This window comes from Hyperolius riggenbachi, chromosome 1 (genome assembly GCF_040937935.1).
Source record: "Hyperolius riggenbachi isolate aHypRig1 chromosome 1, aHypRig1.pri, whole genome shotgun sequence".
NCBI lineage: Eukaryota > Metazoa > Chordata > Amphibia > Anura > Hyperoliidae > Hyperolius > Hyperolius riggenbachi.
The window spans coordinates 215,593,983-215,615,850 of NC_090646.1; the positions used below are offsets into that span (position 1 = coordinate 215,593,983).

Below are 21,868 nucleotides of genomic sequence, written 5' to 3' on the forward strand. Positions count from 1 at the left end.
AAGCATTTAGTGAGATGCCGGGTTGCTGTGGGTGGCTGGTTCAGTGTTTATACAGTAGATAATGGCAGTTGTTGCTTTCCACTCACTCACCGCCCCCCTCCTTTCTTGATCTATCTGCTATGTCTATTTTCCTCTTTCTGACCCCCCCTCCCCCCCCCCCCCCCAAAAAAATGTAAAAATCTTTCGGTAATCCATAACCATATGCATAAGGTATTATGACCTAAACACATAGCCCAGTGGTTTTTGGAACTTAGAGCAGGAAACTGTAAAAACTGTAATGTGATTGTTGCTAGGGCGCTTGGTTTGAGTGGCTGTATTTTAGGGTTCTGAGAAGCAGCTACATATATTAGGTCAGTGTGAATGACCAGGTACAGCCATGTGCTTCCCTGGTGACTATCTTGGGGTCAGGGCCGGTTCACTCATGAAGCAAGGTGAAACATTTGCTTCAGTCGCATAGATAAAGGGGCGGCATGTTTGTACTGTTTACACTTACAGCATGCAGTCGGAGTAGGAGAAGCAAGAGAAGAGTGAGGTGAAGTTCATCATTGGGGAAAAGCAGCTTGTGGTGTTGTGTGAGAAGTATGACAGTGAGGATGGGGGAGGCAGAAGAGCAGTGTTTCATTTGACTTGCATAGCAGCAGGGAGGTGGCACTGCTGTCCTGAGGAATGGAGTGGCTGAGGTTGAGCAGTTTGTTAGACTTGTAGCCAGCAAGTGTGCTATTGCATTGAGCTGCAGCATGTCATGTGAGAACATTAAATGAGTAAATTGACGGGTGCTGTGCGATCATTCCAAATCGGGGGGCATCCTCAAAAGTTTGCCTCGGGTAGCAAAAAGTCTAGGACCCGCCCTTCTTGGATAGGGTATATGTAGATACTTGCATGTCTGGCTTTAAGTACTCTTACACATAAATATATAGTGTATACTGTAATGGTAATCAAAATGCTGTTTCATTCTAGAATATGGATGTGAGCTGGAAGACTCCATCACTTCTGATACTTGTGGATATTTCCAGCGGATGTTGGTAGTCCTTGTTCAAGTAAGTGGAGCTTTATTGTAAAATTATTTAGAATTTTCATTTAAATGTCTGTTTTCTTAATGTTGTCCAGGGCTGAAATCTTCAGAATCTTGAGGAACCTGTGCACCTATTAGGGAGATTTCTGCTCTCTTCTGTCACTGTATCCAGTGAGGAACCCTACTCACATGATTGCTATCAAAGACATAACCGCCCCCCCCCCCCCCTAGTATTTAGTGTGCCTTCATCTAAATGTACAGGGTTTTTTTGTGAAGGGTAGGGCATGTTCCCATGTAGGTTCAGCAAGTGACAGGTTCTCTCCCCCCCCCCCCCCCCATAGTGACAGGGACCCCACTCACTGTTAATGGTCTTCCTACTCCCCCACCGGCCATCCCCGCTGCATCCCAGCAGCCAGCATCAGCCCTCAGAATCAGCCGGCGACCAATGAGAGCAGGCGCATGGCACACCCGTGGACACCACATTGCATATGCAGAAGTGATGTCAGTTCCGCCTATCAGTGTGGTGTCCTCAAGGTCCTAGTGCCCGCACTCTCTGGTCGCTGGCTGATTCGAAGGCCTGATGCTTGCTGCTGGGATGCAGCGGGGAGTCCGGGATGGCCCGGGAGGGAGTGAAGAATACTGACGGGTGGGTGGGTTCTCTGCCAATTTTTTTTTTTGCCCCTATGTGCGCACACCCATGATCACTACAGCGTCTCATCTTGGTGATGGGTATTAAGCACTATGTATACTAGACAGGCCTGGATTCACAAAATAGTAAGGGCAGCTGATAGCCGCTGCTACTTGATGTCCTGCTGCTACCTCTACAGATGGGGCCACCCCCCCCACCCAGGGCTGTAATGCTAAAAACAATATTGAGGACCGCTGGAGGTAAAATTGTAAATTATTTGCGTATTATGTTGTACTGTATTTCGTACTGGTTAGAAAGGATTAAAAAAATTCCTTCTCTTATATCAGCATTTATACATCTGCTTCGCAACATACATACACTGCATTCACACTACTCTCAGCGTTTTGGTGTCGCCTTACAAAATGCCAAGAATTATGCATCTATAGTCTATGCAGAGTGGGAACCATGGCAGCGCTTTGAGACAAAACTTATACCTGAGTGATTTATCTGCATTGATGTGCGGACCCCAACAACTGGACTACATCACACACCTAGCACTCACTACAGGTAATTGGGTAATAATCTGTGCACATATTATCACTGAAGCTAACACACCCCCCTTTGCCTGTAGTGAGTGGTAGGTGTGTAATGCAGTCCAGTTGTTTGGGTCCGCACATCAATTCAGATAAATCACTCAGGTAGAAGTTTTGTCTGAAAGCGCTGCCATGTTTCCCACTGTGCAAGTTCAATGTAAGTGTACTAGTGGCCAGCTGCATTCACTGCTTCAAATTCACATTAACCATTTCAGCCCGCTGGGCTTTTTCACCTTATGCATCAGAGCAATTTTCACCTCCCATTCATTTGCTAATAACTTTATCGCTACATATCACAATTTATTGATCTGTATCTTGTTTTTTCCGCCACTAATTAGGCTTTCTTTGGGTGGTACATTTTGCTAAGAATTATTTTTTTATAAATGCATTTTAACAGGATCAATAAGAACAAAAGGAAAAAATTCATTATTTCTGTTTTCGGCCATTATAGCTTGAAAAGTATCTCATGGATTTTAACCACTTCCCCGCAAGGACCGCCGTATTGACAAATGGCAGTGGTCCTTGTAGGGGCATGGGCGGAGCGATCGCGTCATCCGTGACGCGATCCTCCGCCGACGCCTGTCTCCGCTCACCCGCCGCAACATCCCGCCGGCCATACGGAAGCGCCGGCGGGATGTTAACCCGACGATCGCCGCATACAAAGTGTATAATACACTTTGTAATGTTTACAAAGTGTATTATACAGGCTGCCTCCTGCCCTGGTGGTCCCAATGTCCGAGGGACCACCAGGGCAGGCTGCAGCCACCCTATGTCGCACCCAAGCACACTGATTTCTCCCCCCCTGCCCACCCCCCAGACCCCTGTTTGCACCCAATAACACCCCTAATCACCCATCAATCACTTCCTGTCACTATCTGTCAACGCTATATTTTTTTATCACCCCCCCACCCCTCAGATTCTCCCCAGACCCCCCCCCGTGTACTGTATGCATCTATCCCCCCTGATCACCTGTCAATCACCCATCAATCACCCCCTGTCACTGCCACCCATCAATCAGCCCCTAACCTGCGCTAAGGGGCCCAAAGTCCAATGAGTACCTTTAGGATTTCACAGGTCATTTTGAGAAATTTTGTTTCAAGACTACTCCTCACGGTTTAGGCCCCCTAAAATGCCAGGACAGTATAGGAACCCCACAAATGACTCCATTTTAGAAAGACACCCCAAGGTATTCTGTTAGGAGTACGGTGAGTTCATAGAAGATTTTTATTTTTTGTCACAAGTTAGCGGAAATTGATTTTTATTATTTTTTTTTTCAGTGTCATTTTCCGCTAACAAAAAATAAAATCTTCTATGAACTCACAGTACTACTAACGGAATACCTTGGGGTTTCTACTTTCTAAAATGGGGTCATTTGTGGGGTTCCTATACTGTCCTGGCATTTTAGGGGCCCTAAACCGTGAGGAGTAGTCTTGAAACAAAATTTCTCAAAATGACCTGTGAAATCCTAAAGGTACTCATTGGACTTTGGGCCCCTTAGCGCAGTTAGGGTGCAAAAAAGTGCCACACATGTGGTATCGCCGTACTCAGGAGAAGTAGTATAATGTGTTTTGGGGTGTATTTTTACACATACCCATGCTGAGTGGGAGAAAGATCTCTGTAAATGGACAATTGTGTGTAAAAAAAATTTTTTAAACAATTGTCATTTAGAGATATTTCTCCCACCCAGCATCGGTCTGTGTAAAAATACACCCCAAAACACATTATACTACTTCTCCTGAGTACGGCAATACCACATGTGTGGCACTTTTTTGCAGCCTAACTGCGCTAAGGGGCCCAAAGTCCAATGAGCACCTTTAGGCTTTACAGGGGTGCTTACTAATTATCACCCCCCAAAATGCGAGGACAGTAAACACACCCCACAAATGACCCATTTTGGAAAGTAGACACTTCAAGGTATTCAGAGAGGGGCACAGTGTCATTTTCCGCTTACTTGTGACAAAAATTAATATCTTCTATGAACTCACTATGCCTCTCAGTGAATACTTTGGGATGTCTTCTTTCCAAAATGGGGTCATTTGGGGGGTATTTATACTATCCTGGAATTCTAGCCCCTCATGAAACATGTCAGGTGGTCAGAAAAGTCATAGATGCTTGAAAATGGGAAAATTCACTTTTTGCACCATAGTTTGTAAACGCTAAAACTTTTACCCAAACCAATAAATATACATTGAATGGGTGTTTTTTTTTAATCAAAAACATGTTTGTCCACATTTTTCGCGCTGCATGTATACAGAAATTTTACTTTATTTGAAAAATGTCAGCACAGAAAGTAAAAAAAAATCATTTTTTTTTGCCTAAATTCATGTCCTTTTTTTTTTTGATGAATATAATTAATAAGTAAAAATCGCAGGAGCAATCGAATAGCACCAAAAGAAAGCTTTATTAGTGACAAGAAAAGGAGCCAAAATTCATTTAGGTGGTAGGTTGTATGAGCGAGCAATAAACCGTGAAAGCTGCAGTGGTCTGAATGGAAAAAAAGTGGCCGGTCCTTAAGGGGGGTAAAGCCCACGGTCCTCAAGTGGTTAATTATGGTAGCATGTATCCCAGGGCTACCAGGGGACACCACGGGGGCGCGAGCACGCCGAAGCACAGCACTGCAGCAGAGCAGCCGCCCGGACATGAGCTTCACGTCAGGGCAGGCGGAAATGGTTTAAAAAAGAAGAAAAAATTTTAATTTTTTTTTTTTTGTAGAATTAGCACATGATTTGCATCGGTTTTGCATTCAAGGCATGTATTTAGTTCCGGCAGCCTTAAAACTGTCCCATTCCTTGTGTAGTTACTTGCTGGCTGCCAACTGTGCCTCTTCTTATATGTGGGATAATTTAACAACTTCCTTACCTCTGCCATGCTTATCTACGCCCCTGAGAACTTTATGTATGGCTTAGGGGCGTAGATATGCGTCTCAAGTGCGCGCTCCCATCTGGTTTCCCATCGGTACACGATCGCTGAATGCGAATAGGTGTTCCTATTCAGGATCAAAGTGCCTGTAAACAGCGATCACCAACATCAATGAGATGCTGTTGGTCATTGACAAAGTGAAATTAAACACATACACACATTAGTTCCTGGTGTGCTGGCTGTTCACTGTACACTGGAATAAATTGTAGGGACATCTAGTGGCCAAAAAGTGTGTATCAGTTTTGTTTTTGTATTTTTTTCCTCCGATATGCATATCATGAGGTTATATTACTGTTACTTTTGCAAGGGGTTGCAAATGGAATTATTGATATAGCTTACAGAACCTCAAAATGGGAAAAATACCTCATTTCAAATTAAAATATTTTTGCCATACATTGTGCTCGCGACATATTTTAAATGTTGTAGTAATTGGAACAAATTGACAAAATGGGTGGGTTTTATCTTCAGTAGAACATTTTATTTGTCAAACTAATGGCTGAAAACTGATTAGGAGGAAGAAAAAAAAATGAAAAAATAATCTCAATCAGAATGGGGTATGTAATAACTATAATAAAAATGATCACATTTCAATAGATTGGGGACCTGCCCAAGCACATTCAGGATTTTTTATTTTTTTAATCACTTGCTTCTGAATTTACTTTTTGACCAGTGTTATACTTTGTGAAACTTTTTTATAACTGATCCACTAGCTTAACAAAATGGCTAGCAGACGTAAAATATGACATTATGAATATGGGTATGCTTACATTCCAGCTCTGCAAGGAAGAGCGGAGCGTTTCCTTACCGCCTGTGCTATGGGCATGTGACAGTCTAGCCTTGTTTGGAAGCCTTCCAAAATGTGACAATTTGTACTAATTTTTTTTTTTTTTTTGGCCTATATGATCTCATGATTTTTTATATGGTGGTGATTTATGCTTTGCACAAGAAAGCTTCCCATATACTCACACACAATTACTTGTTTTCTCAGGCCAACAGGGATCCTGACTCTAAAGTGAACGACTCTCTGGTTGAGCAGGATGCTCAGGTCAGTGTGTTTCCTTTCATCAAGCAAGAGCAGCTTAGGGAATTTGCATGCACGTGTTTATTCATGGTTTTAAGAGATGGTTTTGAATGCTGTGCAAATTGTTCCTTTGTGGCATACATTTTTATGATGATCCTTTTTGATTATCCTAGGATTTATTTAAAGCTGGAGAGATGAAGTGGGGTACAGATGAGGAAAAGTTCATTACTATTTTGGGAACTCGCAGCATTGCCCACTTGAGGAAAGGTATGGATTCTTGATAAGTGGTCCTTCCTTGGACTCATGAATATAGAAAGTTCCTGGCAATTCTCATTTATATTGTCTTTGTATGATTTCTTGCTTCTGTAGACTAAGTAGCAATTCACGACTGCAGATTTCCTGATGCATTCCATTTGTACTATAAATAAAATTTGCATAACCTTAACTTTGTTTTTAGGGAGGTCCACTGCACCTCTTCCCACAAAGGTCTGAGCCTTGGAGGTGAGGGGGTGTAGCAGGCATTCCATTCTGTAACATAGCATTTAACTTCTCCTAAATCTATAGACATGAAAAAGGGAATAGGAGTTGGATAACTTCTAGCAATTGTGACTGGGTGTTTTCCTAGTCAGTACACTGATGGTAATTGATGAATACTCAGACTTCTTACTGGTATTCTGTATTACCATCCAGATATTAAGAGGACAACTCTTCATGTTTACAAGTTTCTTATCCTTGTTTTTCTAACGTAGTTCTAGCATTGCATGGAATTATGCTTTGGGTTATTCTCTTGCTGTAAAATGGAGCCCCGGCCAACTAGGTGCATACCAGAAAGTTCTGCATCTTTCTGCAGAATGTTGTGATATGCCTTGTGGTTTCATGCTTTCTGTGCTAGAAGCAGTGGAGCCTTGAGCCACCTATTATGTAAGCTGTTGACTCATTATCAGGGGCGTAACAATAGGGGATGCAGTCCCTGCTCCCGCGGGGGGGGGGGGGGGGTACTCATGCTCAGACCCGTTTTGAAGGGCAGGAGGGGTTGCAGCATGAGGAGAGAGCTGGCCACCTACATCGGCGGGGAGGGGGAAAAGCCCCCCACCTCGGGCTCTCCCCTCAGCGTGCTCCCCTCCTGCAATCATCAGTGGCAGCGGCAGGATAACGTACCTCCCTGCGTTCCCATGCCGAAGCTTCCTCTAAGTGTCTCTGATGCTACTTCCTGTTTAAACAGGAAGTGGCATGAAGCAGTTACAGATGGACCTCTGTGGTGGAAGGAGATGTGTCCTGCTGCCAGCCACTGATAAGTAGATGGCCCCACCCCCGGGGATTTTTTTTTTCTTCTTTCCCAGGAGGGCCCGGGGATTTCTAGTTACGCCCCTGCTCATTATTCAATGCTGTTGTGGCTTTGTGTGTTCTGAGATTCCCCATTTTCTGATTGCCCTTTGAGGATAAAGAAAACTGTTTTACAAGAGGAAGAAGCAGTGCGACACTCCATATAATTCAATTCAAATGTACAGTAGAAGGGAATAAAAAGCAAAACTCTCTCTCACCACCTTCAGCCAGATCCTTGCTGTCAATCACTTAGGGACATGTGCTCCGTCAAGCTATAGGGAAAGAAGTTTCATAATCTTTGTAATAGAAAGAGAGAAATACGTGCACCCTCCGTCCTCAGTTGCTCGTGTTTGTTTCAGCAGTGACTCAATCCATCACATCGGATCCATAGTTACAGTCCTACAATAACATACCGGCCTGTGTGGCGGCGGTGGTGGAGGAGGTGGGTGGCGGGCAATGGCGGGGCAGAGCGACGGCCGTTTCATGTCACGGAGACACTTGGTCACGCTGCGTTCCACTTATGTCGAGTGGGCGGCAAATTCCGGGCTAAGACGGAGACAAGCCCTGCCTCTTCCGGGAATGCCACGCACTTCGTTATTGGAGCTTCGGGTACGGCTGGGAGGGACAGCATCAGACGTCATAAGCTCTGTAAATGCGTCTATAGAGACGCGTTATTTGGGACTAAAATACCCATAACCCCAGGCGTAAAATTAAACCATGGGTCACAATCAATCAAATATTGCAAAAGGGGTAATAAAAAAATAGAGCAATAGAGATGCATTTAACACATCTCTTGGTCTAAATTGAAGGTAGTCTTAACAGTGCATTAAAAAAAAAAAACATTCTGACGTTACCATACCAGTCCGACCCTCTAGCGATCAGGATGTGTCAACAAAATTAAAGTGACAGTGACTCGATAATTGTGAACATTCTAATAATTGACAAAACCATTAAAACCACACGGGACTCGGTGGCTGCTGATAGTGGACCGGGCGGCGTCAAAGGTCGATAGAAAGTTGGAAATAGAAAAATGGGACCTAAACCTTATCACAAGGTATATGGTATCTGTCTATACATCAGCCTGCAACTGACAAACAGCGCAGTAAGCATTATCAGCCCAAATAAATTTTTTTATTAAATACCTATCCCAAATTTAGTGCGGGTAGGAAAGCTGCACTGATGTAGTAAAGAAAACTGTACTCACTGACACTCTGCCTTTCTTTGCAATTTCTCTGTAGGAAAGACCTACATTTTTTTAAAGGCCCCTTTCACACGGGCAACTGACATCAGCTGCTCTTGTGCACTGGCCGGATGCTGGTTATTGCTCGGTACCCGTGCTAGATAAGCGGCCCCCTTGGAGTCAGATCTGAGCCACAGCAGTGCTCGCACGACATGTCGCGCTCATCAGACACCCTGTAACACCACAGCGTGTCAGCACTTGACACGCATGGTTTTACTACCGCTGCATCTACATTGCACTTACTGCATTACACTGGTGGGTGGCAGATGAGACTGAAGTGCTCAGCAAGCACGCAGTTCAGCCTCCTTCTGAAAGAGGGCTTAAGGCCCATACACACAGCATACATTTGTCTGTAGTTGTGAGGCAGCGACAGATGAGACAACAGCATAATTATGGCAGTGACAAATTTGAGTTTGCGACAGTTGTACACACGCAACAGAGTGAAGACATGACTGAAGCGGTCTGCCACAGACTACATATAGTAGTACTACTATGGCAGAGACTCTGCCGTCTGTAGACTTTCATACACGACAGGACAGTGGACACCAACAGACTAAACGACTGTTCGTGAGACAAAACTCGCAAGAGATTTACCAGTTGAATCACTCAGACAAGACCTTGTCTGCAGACTCTGTCACTTAGCGTATACACATGTGCGAACTGTCGCATGAGCTTTCACGCGACACGTGTCTGTACAAACATTTGTACACCATATGTATGGGCTTTTAGTGTTATGGCAATCTCATTCTTCCATTAATTGTCTTTTTTCTCTCCATTTTTATAGTAACACACTACTTTACTGTTCTACTACGGTACTGTTCAAATAATGCTCGTGAGGGTATGGAACCACAGTGCGTTCCAACACTACTTTTATGCACAGTTTTTGGCTAGCCTTAATTTTATTTTTCTTCTTCCCTGGTAGTTCACCAGTCACCACTCACCTTTGTACAGATTTTTATTTTTTAAAGTCTACTGAATAGCTTTAGCTGCTTGAATTTCGAAAAAAACAAACTGGAAACTTTGGGGTGTTTTTAATCCTTTCGACATATCTATATCACAAGGTACAAGTATAAGACCTTTTGTCCCTCTATTTGATCTCTGCACTTTAGACACAGATGCCTGGTTAGCTATAAAGACATTTAAGTTCTGCCACGTATGTAAACTCTAGATGGGATAGGCCCAGCCAAGATCTTCCTGAAGGACTTTTTTCTTGGCAGGAAGTAAAAACTATAATTTGTTAGCATTAACTGTTATATAAATATAAAACTTGAGTCATTCAGTGTAGGAACTCTCCCTATGATTCACTGTCCACCCACAGTAAGCAGTGGAAAGAATTTTTTCCATCAAGACTTCAGAAAACGATACCCTCATTCTGTCTTCTGCTGATATTGTTTGCTGGTTGCTGTACACAGTAGTCCTACCGAATTACTAATATTGTTACAGGTTAGAAGCCACTTTGTAATGAAGAGATGTAATCTACTGCATGAGAATTGTTAGCCTCACAAATGGGAAGGATTAAAATATCTTCAGGATGAGTGTTCCACTTTCAGCTTTTTGACATTTTCCTCAGTGGAAAATAAAAATCCACTTTTTTTTTTTTTTTTTTTTTAAGCCAGCATTTCTTTAAATAGAACTGTAATGGAATTCCTCTACAAACGATTTCTAAGGAGACCTCTTACAGTCATCCTGCAGCCTGAGAATGTGTGCTTATTGCATAGGGTATATTTGTGGTACCGGGTACCTCTTTTATAAAGGACTAGATGATCTCCTTGGTGCTGCGTGTGGAGATATTATTCCATGTATTTAAGTATTACCAGTTTTTTTTCTTTGTCTTGCAGTATTTGATAAATACATGACAATCTCTGGGTATCAGATTGAGGAAACCATTGACCGGGAGACCTCGGGTCATCTAGAAAAGTTGCTGCATGCCATTGGTAAGAATCCGATCCACTTCATCGCTTTACTTCACATAAAATTGATGATTTTATTTTTTTATTTTTTTGCTTTGAGATCTTTTTCTGCATGTTACAAAGAAAACTATTGCCACTTAGTTTAAAGAGAATCTGTATTGTTAAAATCGCACAAAAGTAAACATACCAGTGCGTTAGGGGACATCTCCTATTACCCTCTGTCACAATTTCGCCGCTCCCCGCCGCATTAAAAGTGGTTAAAAACTGTTTTAAAAAGTTTGTTTATAAACAAACAAAATGGCCACCAAAACAGGAAGTAGGTTGATGTACAGTATGTCCACACATAGAAAATACATTCATACACAAGCAGGCTGTATACACCCTTCCTTTTGAATCTCAAGAGATCATTTGTGTGTTTCTTTCCCTTTGCATCTCTCATGCACTGAAGTTTCAGTCTGCTCTTTTCTTCCTGCAAACAGCTTTGCCCTTGTCTGTAATTCCTAAGTATGTGAATGCCCAGCCAGCTCAGAGGACGATTTATCCAGCTTGTAAAAGATAAGAGAGAAGAGAGAAGCTGCCCTAATCTAAATAATACACAGGCAGTGTGCATAGAGGGGCCTGGAAGGGGGAGTTCATAGCAGAACCACAACACTGAAGAACTTGGCAGCCTTCCAGACACAGGCTAACAAGTCTGACAAGGGAAAGATACATTGATTTATTACAGAGACTGTGATAGCAGAAAGTGCTGCAGTAAGCCAGAACACATTAGAATAGCTTTTGGAACTTGTAGGATGATAAAAAAACAGGATGCAATTTTTGTTACGGAGTCTCTTTAAGGTCTGTTACCCAGCAAGAAACTACAATAACAAACCACTTTTGTCCCTTATGTGGATTTGCTACGCTTAAATTGGTGGCAACTGTTATTACATAGACATGTGCATCATTGCCATTCTATTAAAGAACTCTAAGTCCCCCGTCCCCCCCCTCCCCGCAAAAAAGTCATACATGGGGACCACTGGTCCTCCGCATACATCCTGTGCCAGCACCGGGAAATAAAGTTCCTCCGGTCCCCTGCCATGGCTCTTGTCCGGTTTTCGCGACTTTAATGTCGCGGGCCACTGTCTGCACGGCCCTGGCCATGTGCGTCCTCGCTCCCGCTGTTGTCGCTGGGAGCTTACAGTTTTGTGAATCTACTCTGTTGTCAGTTTTCTTTCATTATTCATCTCATCTATAAAACTTTGTTTTGCCTGTTGAATGCTTAGAGCAGGGCTTTTCAACCTGTGGTACGCGTACCACCAGTGGTACTTTGCTGTTGGCCAGGTGGTACATTCCAAGTTTGTCTGCTACTTTATTGCCCACCTGCCGCTTGTCCTGGTCCTGTCATGCCTCCACAAAGTTTGGCTACCTCTCACTTGCTCCTCTGCCTCCCCACCAATGCCTCCTGCTATTCCCCTACCATATGCCCCCCCCCCCTTAAAGTGTACCTGTAAGAAAAAAGTGCCCCCGGGAGGAGGAAACCTCTTCCTAAAAAGGCTTCCCCCCCCTCCTCAGTAGAGGGGATCCAGTGCTGGAACCCCTCGAAGATCCCCTTGTTGGTGTGAGTGTATGCGCGGTAGCGGCTCTCCGCTCGGGCTCCTCTGGAAGCAGCTGAGCCTGATCTGGTCAGATCTATTGTGCTGGCACACTGGTGGTACTTCAAATTTTTCAGGTGATAAAAGTGGTGCAATGAGTGAGAACCTGAGGTGGGTTTTACAAATCCTAATTGCATACAGAGGCTGGTTCTGCATATAATGCCCAGCCTCTGTTGCTATATTCTATTCCCCCAGACCCCCTCCCCCGCGCTCTGCTGTGCCCCCCAAAGCAAACTGCCAAGAAACCACACTGGTTTATGGCCCAACAGGAATACTGCACAATTGTATGCTGCAGAAAACTGTGAAGTTATATAGAATTCTTATGTGGGCTGCGCATTTCTGTTGCCGTACATGGTCCTGCTAAATTCAATTTAGTCTGTCATGTATATGCGTGAAACTAAATGTTTGTTTACTTATGGTCACCTGGCCATTTAGTTAGATTTGGTGGGGGCTTACATCCACCAGGCCCCTAGACTCTCTCTCCAGACCCTAGGCAGCTGCCTAGCTTTGCCTTGTGGCTGATCCAGCATTGTATGCTAGACAGCATGTCGCCACACTGCACCTCAAATAAAAACCGCACCCACACTATTCCAACATGTCAGTCACGTTGCAGGATCAGATTATTAAGGAAGACGTCTTCATTTCAGAATAGTTTTTCACAAACCTTATGGGATATGCAAATCCTGTATGTTACCACCTGTTAGGATAGGACTGGACTGAGTATATCATGGCATTGAAGGGCTGACATAGTGAGATGGTACAATAGTTTGATAACCCATTTTAGAGATGAGCACAGTGTGTTTGTAGTGTGAGACAAGAGAAGAAAAGTAAAATGAGGGGGGCAGGGTAGTAGAGGGTCAGAATTGATGACCTGGATGAGCAGATAGATATGAGGGGAATATAGACATACTGGATAGCACTATTGTATTATAGTGCGGAGTCCTAGGTTTAAAAATTGGCCAGGGCAAAATCTGCATGGAGTTACTATCTTCAGACACTTGATATTCTCCTACATCCAAAAAACATACTAGGCCAACTAGTTTACCCCCAAACTATCCTCTATTTAAAATATGACTTAACTATCTAGGTATATGGGGGCTTCCATATTTATATCCTTTTAAACAATACCAGTTGCCTGGCAGTCCTCCTGATCCTGTGTCTCTAGTACTTTAAGCCATAGACCCTGAACAAGCACGCAGAAGATCAGGTACTCTAACTCAACTGACTCAGGTTTTACTGGATTAGCCTTATGCTTGTTCCAGGGTTTTGACTTGGACACTACTTATGCCAAAAGATCAACAGGGCTGCCAGGCAACTGGCATTGTTTACAAGGAAATAAGTATGGCAGCCTCCATATTCCTCACCTCGGTTTCCCTTTAAACAGATTCATCTTTATGTCAACAGGATGAAAGTCCCATAAAGCTTCAGGTCAATAAGTGAATATTCTTTATGGTAATTTATTACAGATGTGAAGCTGAATATTTGCAAATACCTTTTTGTTTTTAGAAGGCAAAGCATATGGTAACTCTGGCTTCTTTTGGGTGTTCACAAGAACTGTAAAGCTTAGTCCCCTTCATTTTACATTGTAACCTTGTATTAATGTGCATAACCTTGACACACTTTCCATGGGGGTTTATAGACCAAACCATTCCTGTAACGGTCTGTCTGTGTTAAAAATGTAATGTCCTTGCCACATTCTAGGAGCAATTTCTGGGAAAGATAATTAACCATTCCAGTCTGTGTAGTTTCTTCCTTGATACGAAAACAAATTCAGAGAGAAACGTTACAGAACCATAACAACTTTACTAAACCGCAATACAATTATTGTGCACATGGCTATTTTAGCAGTGTTAAAAGTGCGTTATGCACACAGCGCCACTGGCATTTTATACGCAACACACTCATTACTTGTATCATGCACAAATAGTAAAAGTACTGCTATTTAGTGAATATAGTCTTTCCTCAATGCGTAGCTTTGGTTGGAAGTAAGTAGTTTAGTAAAAAGTAGAGGTTGTCAATAAGATCCAAATCTGATTTGCATGCACCTTTAGTTGTATGTAGAATTGGGCCAGCCAAAATTGGCAGGAAGTGCTTTTGATTGCCCATTTCCAAGCTAAATACAATTTTGTATTCCAATCTGCATGCAAGGTAGAATCTATTTGTACCTAATCGACCAGCTCTGGCAAAAATGGCCTAGGACAAATTGGGTTTGCCTGAAGTTGGATTTTATTGTTCTATTCTATGTTTATTAAAACAGCATGCATGGTTGGCGTGTAATTGAACAGTGATGTTTAGAGGGTTTGGTTGAGGATCATAGTACTTACCGGTATAAGGAATTTCTAGTTCTCGCTGATGATTATCCTCACATTGATACCCTGAACAGCCCATTTTGCTAATTCACTTCTCATGTCAAGCTACCGCTTGGTTGTTAGTGTCTAATACCTTGTGTGAGTTATAAAGTATGATGCAAGAAATTTTCTATTTAAGGGTTCAGGTCAAGGTAAAATAGGAAGCAATGCATGCATTACTTTGATAACCTGCATTACGTTACTTTTCTGGATATACCCCTTTATCTCTTATCTCAGGTTTTTTTTTATCAATTTCTTTGCTTTCTCTTATCACTGTATATTCATAACTTTGCAATTTCCCAGGTATCCTAAGCATATCAAACCATTTCAAAAGCTTTTAGAAATCCACTCCAAAGCATGTATTTTTTTACTTTCCCAATTTAACTCTGCGTTTTTTGTTTGATTTTAAAGCTATGTGTGTTCGCAGTGTCCCTTCATATTTTGCCTATACCCTGTATCAGGCAATGAAGGTAAGCAGATATAATTTATTTTTTTCCCCCCCATGCTTGCGCTTTTCTGGCTGCAGAGTATAAATACTTTTAAGACTGATGTATTTGTGTTTATTTGATTATCTTCCATGTTTATATGCTATCCATCTGCTATCACATCTTTGTAGGCACCATGCTATAACTCCAAGGATTTATCTTGGCAACTGTGCTCAATATCCTAGTCCTCAATGAGTCATCTACCGGTATATAAGCAAAATGTACTTCTGTTTCATATGTATGGTATACTTAAAGGACTTACGAGGCGAAATTACAAAAAAAGTAAATTACCTGCCTCATCTTTAAAGGCACGGAGGACGCCGTCCACGCCCTCCGTGCCGATCCGCCGGGTCCCCCCGCTCATTAGCGCCCTGGGGCCGGCTGCCGACCCCACAGCCCAGGTCGGGCTCTCCTGCCTCTCGCAACATGGCCGCTTCCTCTGGCCGCGGCTGCGCAGTCCGCCTGGCCGTGAGTGCGGCTGCGCAGCTCTAGGGCCAACCCCCCTGATCCACGCTACGTAGCGTGGATCGTGGGGGGTTGGCCCTAGAGCTGCGCAGCCGCGGCCAGAGGAAGCGGCCATGTTGCGAGAGGCAGGAGAGCCGACCCGGGCCGTGGGGTCGGCAGCCGGCCCGGGGGGCTAATGAGCGGGGGGACCCGGCGGATCGGCGCGGACTGCGTCCTCCGTGCCTTTAAAAGATGAGGCAGGTAATATACTTTTTTTTTTTTTTGGAATTTCGCCTCGTAAGTCCTTTAATCACTGCTATGGGAATAATTTACAGATGCGTTTTGATGGTATTTGCAGTCTTGCTGCTTTTTTTTTCTTTTGCGCGTGGTTTCATATTTAATAGAATACTAAACAGAAGCTTGGTGGTTTGTCTGTCAATCCATGCTTCTCCCATATACATAATGTTTGTGCACTGCCCCATGTCATTAATCTACTGTAACCGATAATAAGTTCGATGTCTTGCAACTTTATTTTGTAGCAATATTGGCCAGCAGTCCAATGTAATGGTTTGTTTCACTTTGGGTTCAGGAAATCACCTAGAAATCTGTAAAGAACCTTTTTTGATGTGCAGCTAATAACTGGAAGCAAACATTTATACTGTTCTGCAGACCTTTAGCAAAGCACAGAATAAGCATATAGTACTCCATTTTTCAAGTTCATGGATATAAAGGCCATAAGGATCCTGGACTATCTAGTGTCCTCAGTATGGAGGTGGCTGAGCTGGAAATGCACATCTATCCGTAAATCTGTGGTTTTGCTTTGCACAGTATGGACTGCAATACCCAGTTGCGTGGAAGGGAAATACTAAGGGTGTGCCTGAAGCTGAAAGAGAACCCGAGGTGTGTTTAAAGAATGTTATCTGCATACAGAGGCTGGATCTGCCTATACAGCCCAGCCTCTGTTGCTATCCCAAACCCCCCTAAGGTCCCCCTGCACTCTGCAATCCCTCATAAATCACAGCAGTGCTATGAGTCTCTGTTTACATCTGTAGTGTCAGTCTCAGCTGCTCCCCCGCCTCCTGCATAGCTCCAGTCCCTGCCCCCGTCCCTTCCCTCCAATCAGCAGGGAGGGAAGGGATGCAGGCGGGGACTGGAGTTCTGCAGGTGGCGGGGAGAGCAGCAGACTGACACTATAGAGATAAACACAGCCAGCTCTGACAAGCTGTTTGTCAGCAGCGTGGCTGTGATTTATGAGGGATTGCAGAGTGCAGGGGGACCTTAGTGGGGTTTGGGATAGCAACAAAGGCTGGGCTGTATAGGCAGATCCAGCCTCTGTATGCAGATAATATTCTTCAAACCCACCTCGGGTTCTCTTGAAGGGACTTTTTATTTCCAGTAAAGCTTCATCCATTCCAGAGACACTGTAGGCTTAAAGCGCACTTGAACGGAGATATAAAGGCTAACCTATTTGACTTCATTTTAAACAATACAAATTGTCTGGCTGTCTTTCTGATCCTTAGCCTCTTCTACTTTTTAGCCGTAGACCCTGAACAAGAATGTAGATGAGGTGTTTCTGACAAATCTGAGTAGATTAGCTTTTTTTTTTTTTTCTTTTTTTTTCCCTCGCTCATCTTCTCACTTCCTGTCTTCTGTGACACCATTCAGATGGACAGAAGGGAGTGGAATTTCCCCCAGCAAGGACATAAGACAGCAATAAGAACACGATGTTCTAATTCATGTTGACAAATAAGTCTCACTGCTGTCTGGGTCCTTGTTGAGGGTATGTCTGACACCCTTAAAGCGGATCCGAGATTAAAATCTAACTATAACAAATAACTTGTCTATCTTATCTAAAAGTTTAGACCGTTTACACAGCATATTTAGCTGCAAACAGCTTCAACAATTTATGATTATATATTCCTGTGATACCATGAGGGCAGCCATGTTCAGTTTGTTACAGGGGCTTTTCTAGGTTCCTGGGAGATCCGGGGCACCAAGAGGGGTAGACAGTGCAGCGCGCCGCGGCAAAAAGGCGTGGTCATGCCGCTGAAAGTGGGTAGGGCCGAATGCACATGACCATAACAGTGGAGTAACTTAAATCAATTCTATAGGCAGTATTTTACATAAATATGCCCCTCACCTGGCTTCTGTCTTTTTGGTTGGCTTGTGTGCTGTACTTGGCTGGCGGTTATGCTGGGGGCTTTGCTGGGCTGGGGGAATTTTTGGGTGCTTTAGGCCTATAGGTAGGTATAGGGGCCTTCAGTATAGATAGACGGGTATGGGGTCCTCAGTATAGATGGGTAGGTAGGCATGGGGCCTTCAGTATAGGTAGGTAGGTATGGGGTCCTCAGTATAGGTAGGTAGGTAGGCATGGGGCTTTTAGTATAGGTAGGTAGAGGGGTTGCCTGCCTGCCCTCCTCCCCTCCCTGCTCATCCCCCTCCTCCTCCTCTGCCCACTCATGCCCCCCCCCCCGCACATATACTAACAGCGGCTGATTACCTTTGCCTCAATTCCAGTGTGGAGACTGGAGACCAGCCGCAGACCTCTCTCTCCCTCCTGCTGTTTCCCCGACGCTGATCGCTAATGATGCGATCAGCGTCTCTAGAAGAAGCCGGTCACTATGGGGAACGCAGGAGGGAGAGAGGTCTGTGGCTGGTCTCCAGACTCCACACTGGAATTGAGGCAGAGGTAATCAGCCGCTGTTTGTATATGTGGGGGGGGGGGGAGGGGGCACGAGTGGGCAGAGGAGGAGGGGGATGAGCAGGGAGGGGAGGAGGGCAGGCAGGCTACCCCTCTACCTACCTATACTAAAAGCCCCATGCCTACCTACCTATACTGAGGACCCCATACCTACCTATACTGAAGGCCCCATGCAGAGAGGTCTGTGGCTGGTCTCCAGGCTCGACGCTGGAATCGAGGCAGAGGTAAGCAGCCGCTGTTTGTATATGTGCGGGGGTGGAGGGGAAGGGGAGAAGGGCAGGCGGGCAGAGTCGCTGTGATCTGAGGACTTGGATGGGAGGGCAGCTCACGGGGCCATTATTGATCTGGGCACCATAGCAACAGGTTCGGGGGCGGTGCCCCGGATCAAATAGCCTAGCGACGCCACTGGTTTGTTACATTGTCGAAGGCTGGAGATGCTATCAGCTTGTCTGTGTGTAAATTCCGTGCCCTCTCCTCCTCCCCTCTGCCTCTGAAATCAATGGCTAGTAACCACCTCCTCCTTCTGCCCAGACTGAGCTCCCATAAACCTTTGCTACAGTGCCAAGGCACAAAAGGAGCTGTAGGCGAGGCTTGTTTAGTTTATAGGGAATTAGAGTATTAAAACAAAACAAAAAAAGTATTTGGCTTGAGGAATGCTCTATAAACTATATGAAAGGAACACAATTGTGCAGTGAGTAAAATTTTTTTTTATCTCTGATCCACTTTAAAGGACATGAGGCCAAAAATATTAATGCATCTTTATTTACCTGGGGATTCTTCCAACCTTTAGAAGTCTGTGTCCCTCACTGCAGTTCCACTGTCACCCGGTCTTCTGCTGTCCTCTGACTCCTCTCCATACCAGCCATCGGTCAGGTCGGTGGCTTCTACCAGTGCTGCCTGCTCTGGATGTTCCCGGCCATTTGAGCGCACCCGTGCATACGCAGAAGCTGCCAACCTGGCCAGGTCGATGCCCACTATGGAGAGGACAGCAGATGACTGGGAGCAGCGAAGGGGCACAGATTTCTAGGAGCTGGAAGAAGCCCCAGGTACATATAGATGCATTAATTTTTTGGGGGGCCTGATGTATACTTTAAGAGCAATGGGGACACATGTAAAGAATGCTTTACCTGTATCCAGGGGTCTTGTAAATGTCTGAACTTAGAGGGAGAGAACCTCCAATAAGTTAAAGGTGTGTGTGTGTGTGTGTATATAAATAGAAAAGAAGAAAACAGATGGAGGCTTCCATATTTATGACCTTTTAAACGATAACAGTAGCCTGACTGTCCTGCTGATCATTCGGGTCTGTAATGTCTGAATTATACACTCAGCATACAGCAAAATGTCGGGTTTGTTTTGTTTGTTTTTTCCAGCTTGTTCAGGGTCTATGGCTAAAAGTATTAGAGGCAGTGAATCAGCACGACAGCCAGGCAATGTGCATTGTTTGAAAGGAAACGTTAGCCTTCCTATGTCTGTAACCTCGGATTCCTTTATTTTTTCTAGGAACACTGTCAAACTAGGTGTTCTGAAATGACAATGTACAAATAATGTCTAAGTAGCTGTGCAAACATTTTTCTACTTTTCATGTTAAATATCAGAGGCAAAAGCTGTAATTCATAGTGTGTAGATTTTAGATGTTTTGGAATGTCATTTGCAAAGGTATGAATTTCTGCAGTTTGACATGCTAAAGAACAGTGTAATTGAAGCAGTTTTAAGTTATGGTTTCACACACTATTACAAATGTATGTTGCCCTTGCATTTATTGGGCTCTATTCACAATAAGCAGTGCGGTTAAAAAAAGATTTGGAGGTAAAATACCTCATGCAGTATTTTACACTTTTTTTTTTTTTTTTTTTTTTTTTTTGTGAATTTGAAAAAAAAAAAAATTCCCCCATGAGGCAGAAGTTTGGTAGTTTACCGAACAAACATGCCTCAATTCACTAAGCCCTCAGGGTAGCAGGCAGGGAGCGGTTTGTGTGACTGTCTTCCCTTTAGATGTACTGCAGCCACCAGGGGGAACTCTTTTACCGCACAGAGACCGCATGGGGAGAGCAGGTTATCGGCTTCTGTGAGCTGGAGAAAATTACCAACACTTTTGGCCGGTAAATGAAGTGAGGGAATCTTTGTAATTTTACATTTCCTGAGGTGATTAGCACAAGAGTCGGTAATTTACCTCACTAGTCGGAAACTGATTTTGTGTGCGGTAGCAGGTTTAGTGAATTGTAACTTGGGAAGGTGGTGGGTAGAATCCGCTGTTTTGAGCATTACCAAATGCGATAATGCTTTGTGAATAGAGCCCATTGTGAGGGAATCCCCCCTTCCCTCATGGTTCACTCAGCGTCAGTTTTGGCGACACTGAAGTGTGAAAGGAATTGGATATTGGTAAACAGAGATAAGCATTCAATGTATACACCAGTACTTGGCAGCGCTTTCCAAACCATTCATATCTCAATTGAAAAAAACATGTTAATCGATAGTATTCCTTTAAGTAAATCTACTGAAGGTGCACATTTCAGGATTAAGAGTGAACAATGTTTGCCTTCATTCAGAGAAGGCAGTGGTTCCACTAACTATTAGTGCAGAGATTCTACCCTCACTTCTGCCAGGAGTCCGAAACTGCAGAAGTGTTACAGGGCCCTACACAACTTTATTGCTCAATTTTAATCTTCAATTTTCTGTTAGATCTTTTAATATTTATGCAGCTTTGTGACTGGTTGTTAGTAGTATTCTGTAAGACTTTGTAGTATGCTAAAGACAGACTTTTCATCTTTCTATATGCCATATCTACACAGGGAGCTGGCACTGATGATGACACCTTGATAAGAGTAATGGCTTCCAGGAGTGAAGTGGATATGCTTGATATTAGAAAAGAGTATCGGAAACATTATGGAAAGTCCTTGCTTCAGGCAATAAAGGTAAATACAAACTGTTAGCCTATGTGCAGAAAGCAAAACGTTGGCAAAATCTGATCACATTTTTCACATTGTTCCCTTTTTATAGTTGTGGATTTATAGCAATCACTGGTCCTGTCTGCCAATGTATGGTCAAACTTTGCCTCTTGTCTCACCTACACACTCTCATATCCACATGCCTGGTGACTTTAGTACTGTAATAGACAATGTTGACTATCTCTTCTCACCCGAGTTGTCCTCTGGCACCAGCTTATCCAGTCCAACACAGAACATACACAGACCCATGGACCATTCTGGACTTGATCCTGCCATATCTAAATTGTGCACCCTCACACACCTCAACTAACTCAAGGTTACCCATCTCCTGTCGCAGTGTGTCATTTCCCCTGCCTATTGTATACTGTCTTTTCCCAACTCCTAGACTGTAATGTAGTTAATTCAAGCACTTTATTGTAAGCTTGATATGTTCCCCTTCTTGCCCTGCCATAATTTGTAGTTATGTATGCAAGTCTCTTATCTGCATTCCCTGTTTGTTCTACAACAGCGCATAATATGTTAGTGTTTTATAAATTAAAAGCCTGGAGTAGCTTGCAAGTTGGGGGGAAAACTCATTCTAAACCTTTTTGTTACCCCTCCAATAACACATCTTTTAGAAAGATCTTGTAGTTTCTCAACCTAAACTGATAAAACTGAAAAGCATACAA

At 43.7% G+C, this 21,868-nt stretch overlaps 1 protein-coding gene across 1 annotated transcript in view; it reads left to right on the plus strand.

Moving 5' to 3' along the window:
* The window catches only part of ANXA5 (annexin A5), an 86,708-nt gene that overhangs the window by 64,148 nt on the left and 692 nt on the right, over positions 1–21,868 (plus strand). Inside the window, exons 7-12 of the mRNA XM_068270256.1 lie at positions 958–1,037; positions 6,141–6,197; positions 6,347–6,440; positions 10,575–10,670; positions 15,037–15,095; positions 21,045–21,167. Coding sequence (XP_068126357.1) covers positions 958–1,037; positions 6,141–6,197; positions 6,347–6,440; positions 10,575–10,670; positions 15,037–15,095; positions 21,045–21,167 — 509 coding nt within the window. The remainder of the gene's footprint in view (positions 1–957; positions 1,038–6,140; positions 6,198–6,346; positions 6,441–10,574; positions 10,671–15,036; positions 15,096–21,044; positions 21,168–21,868) is intronic.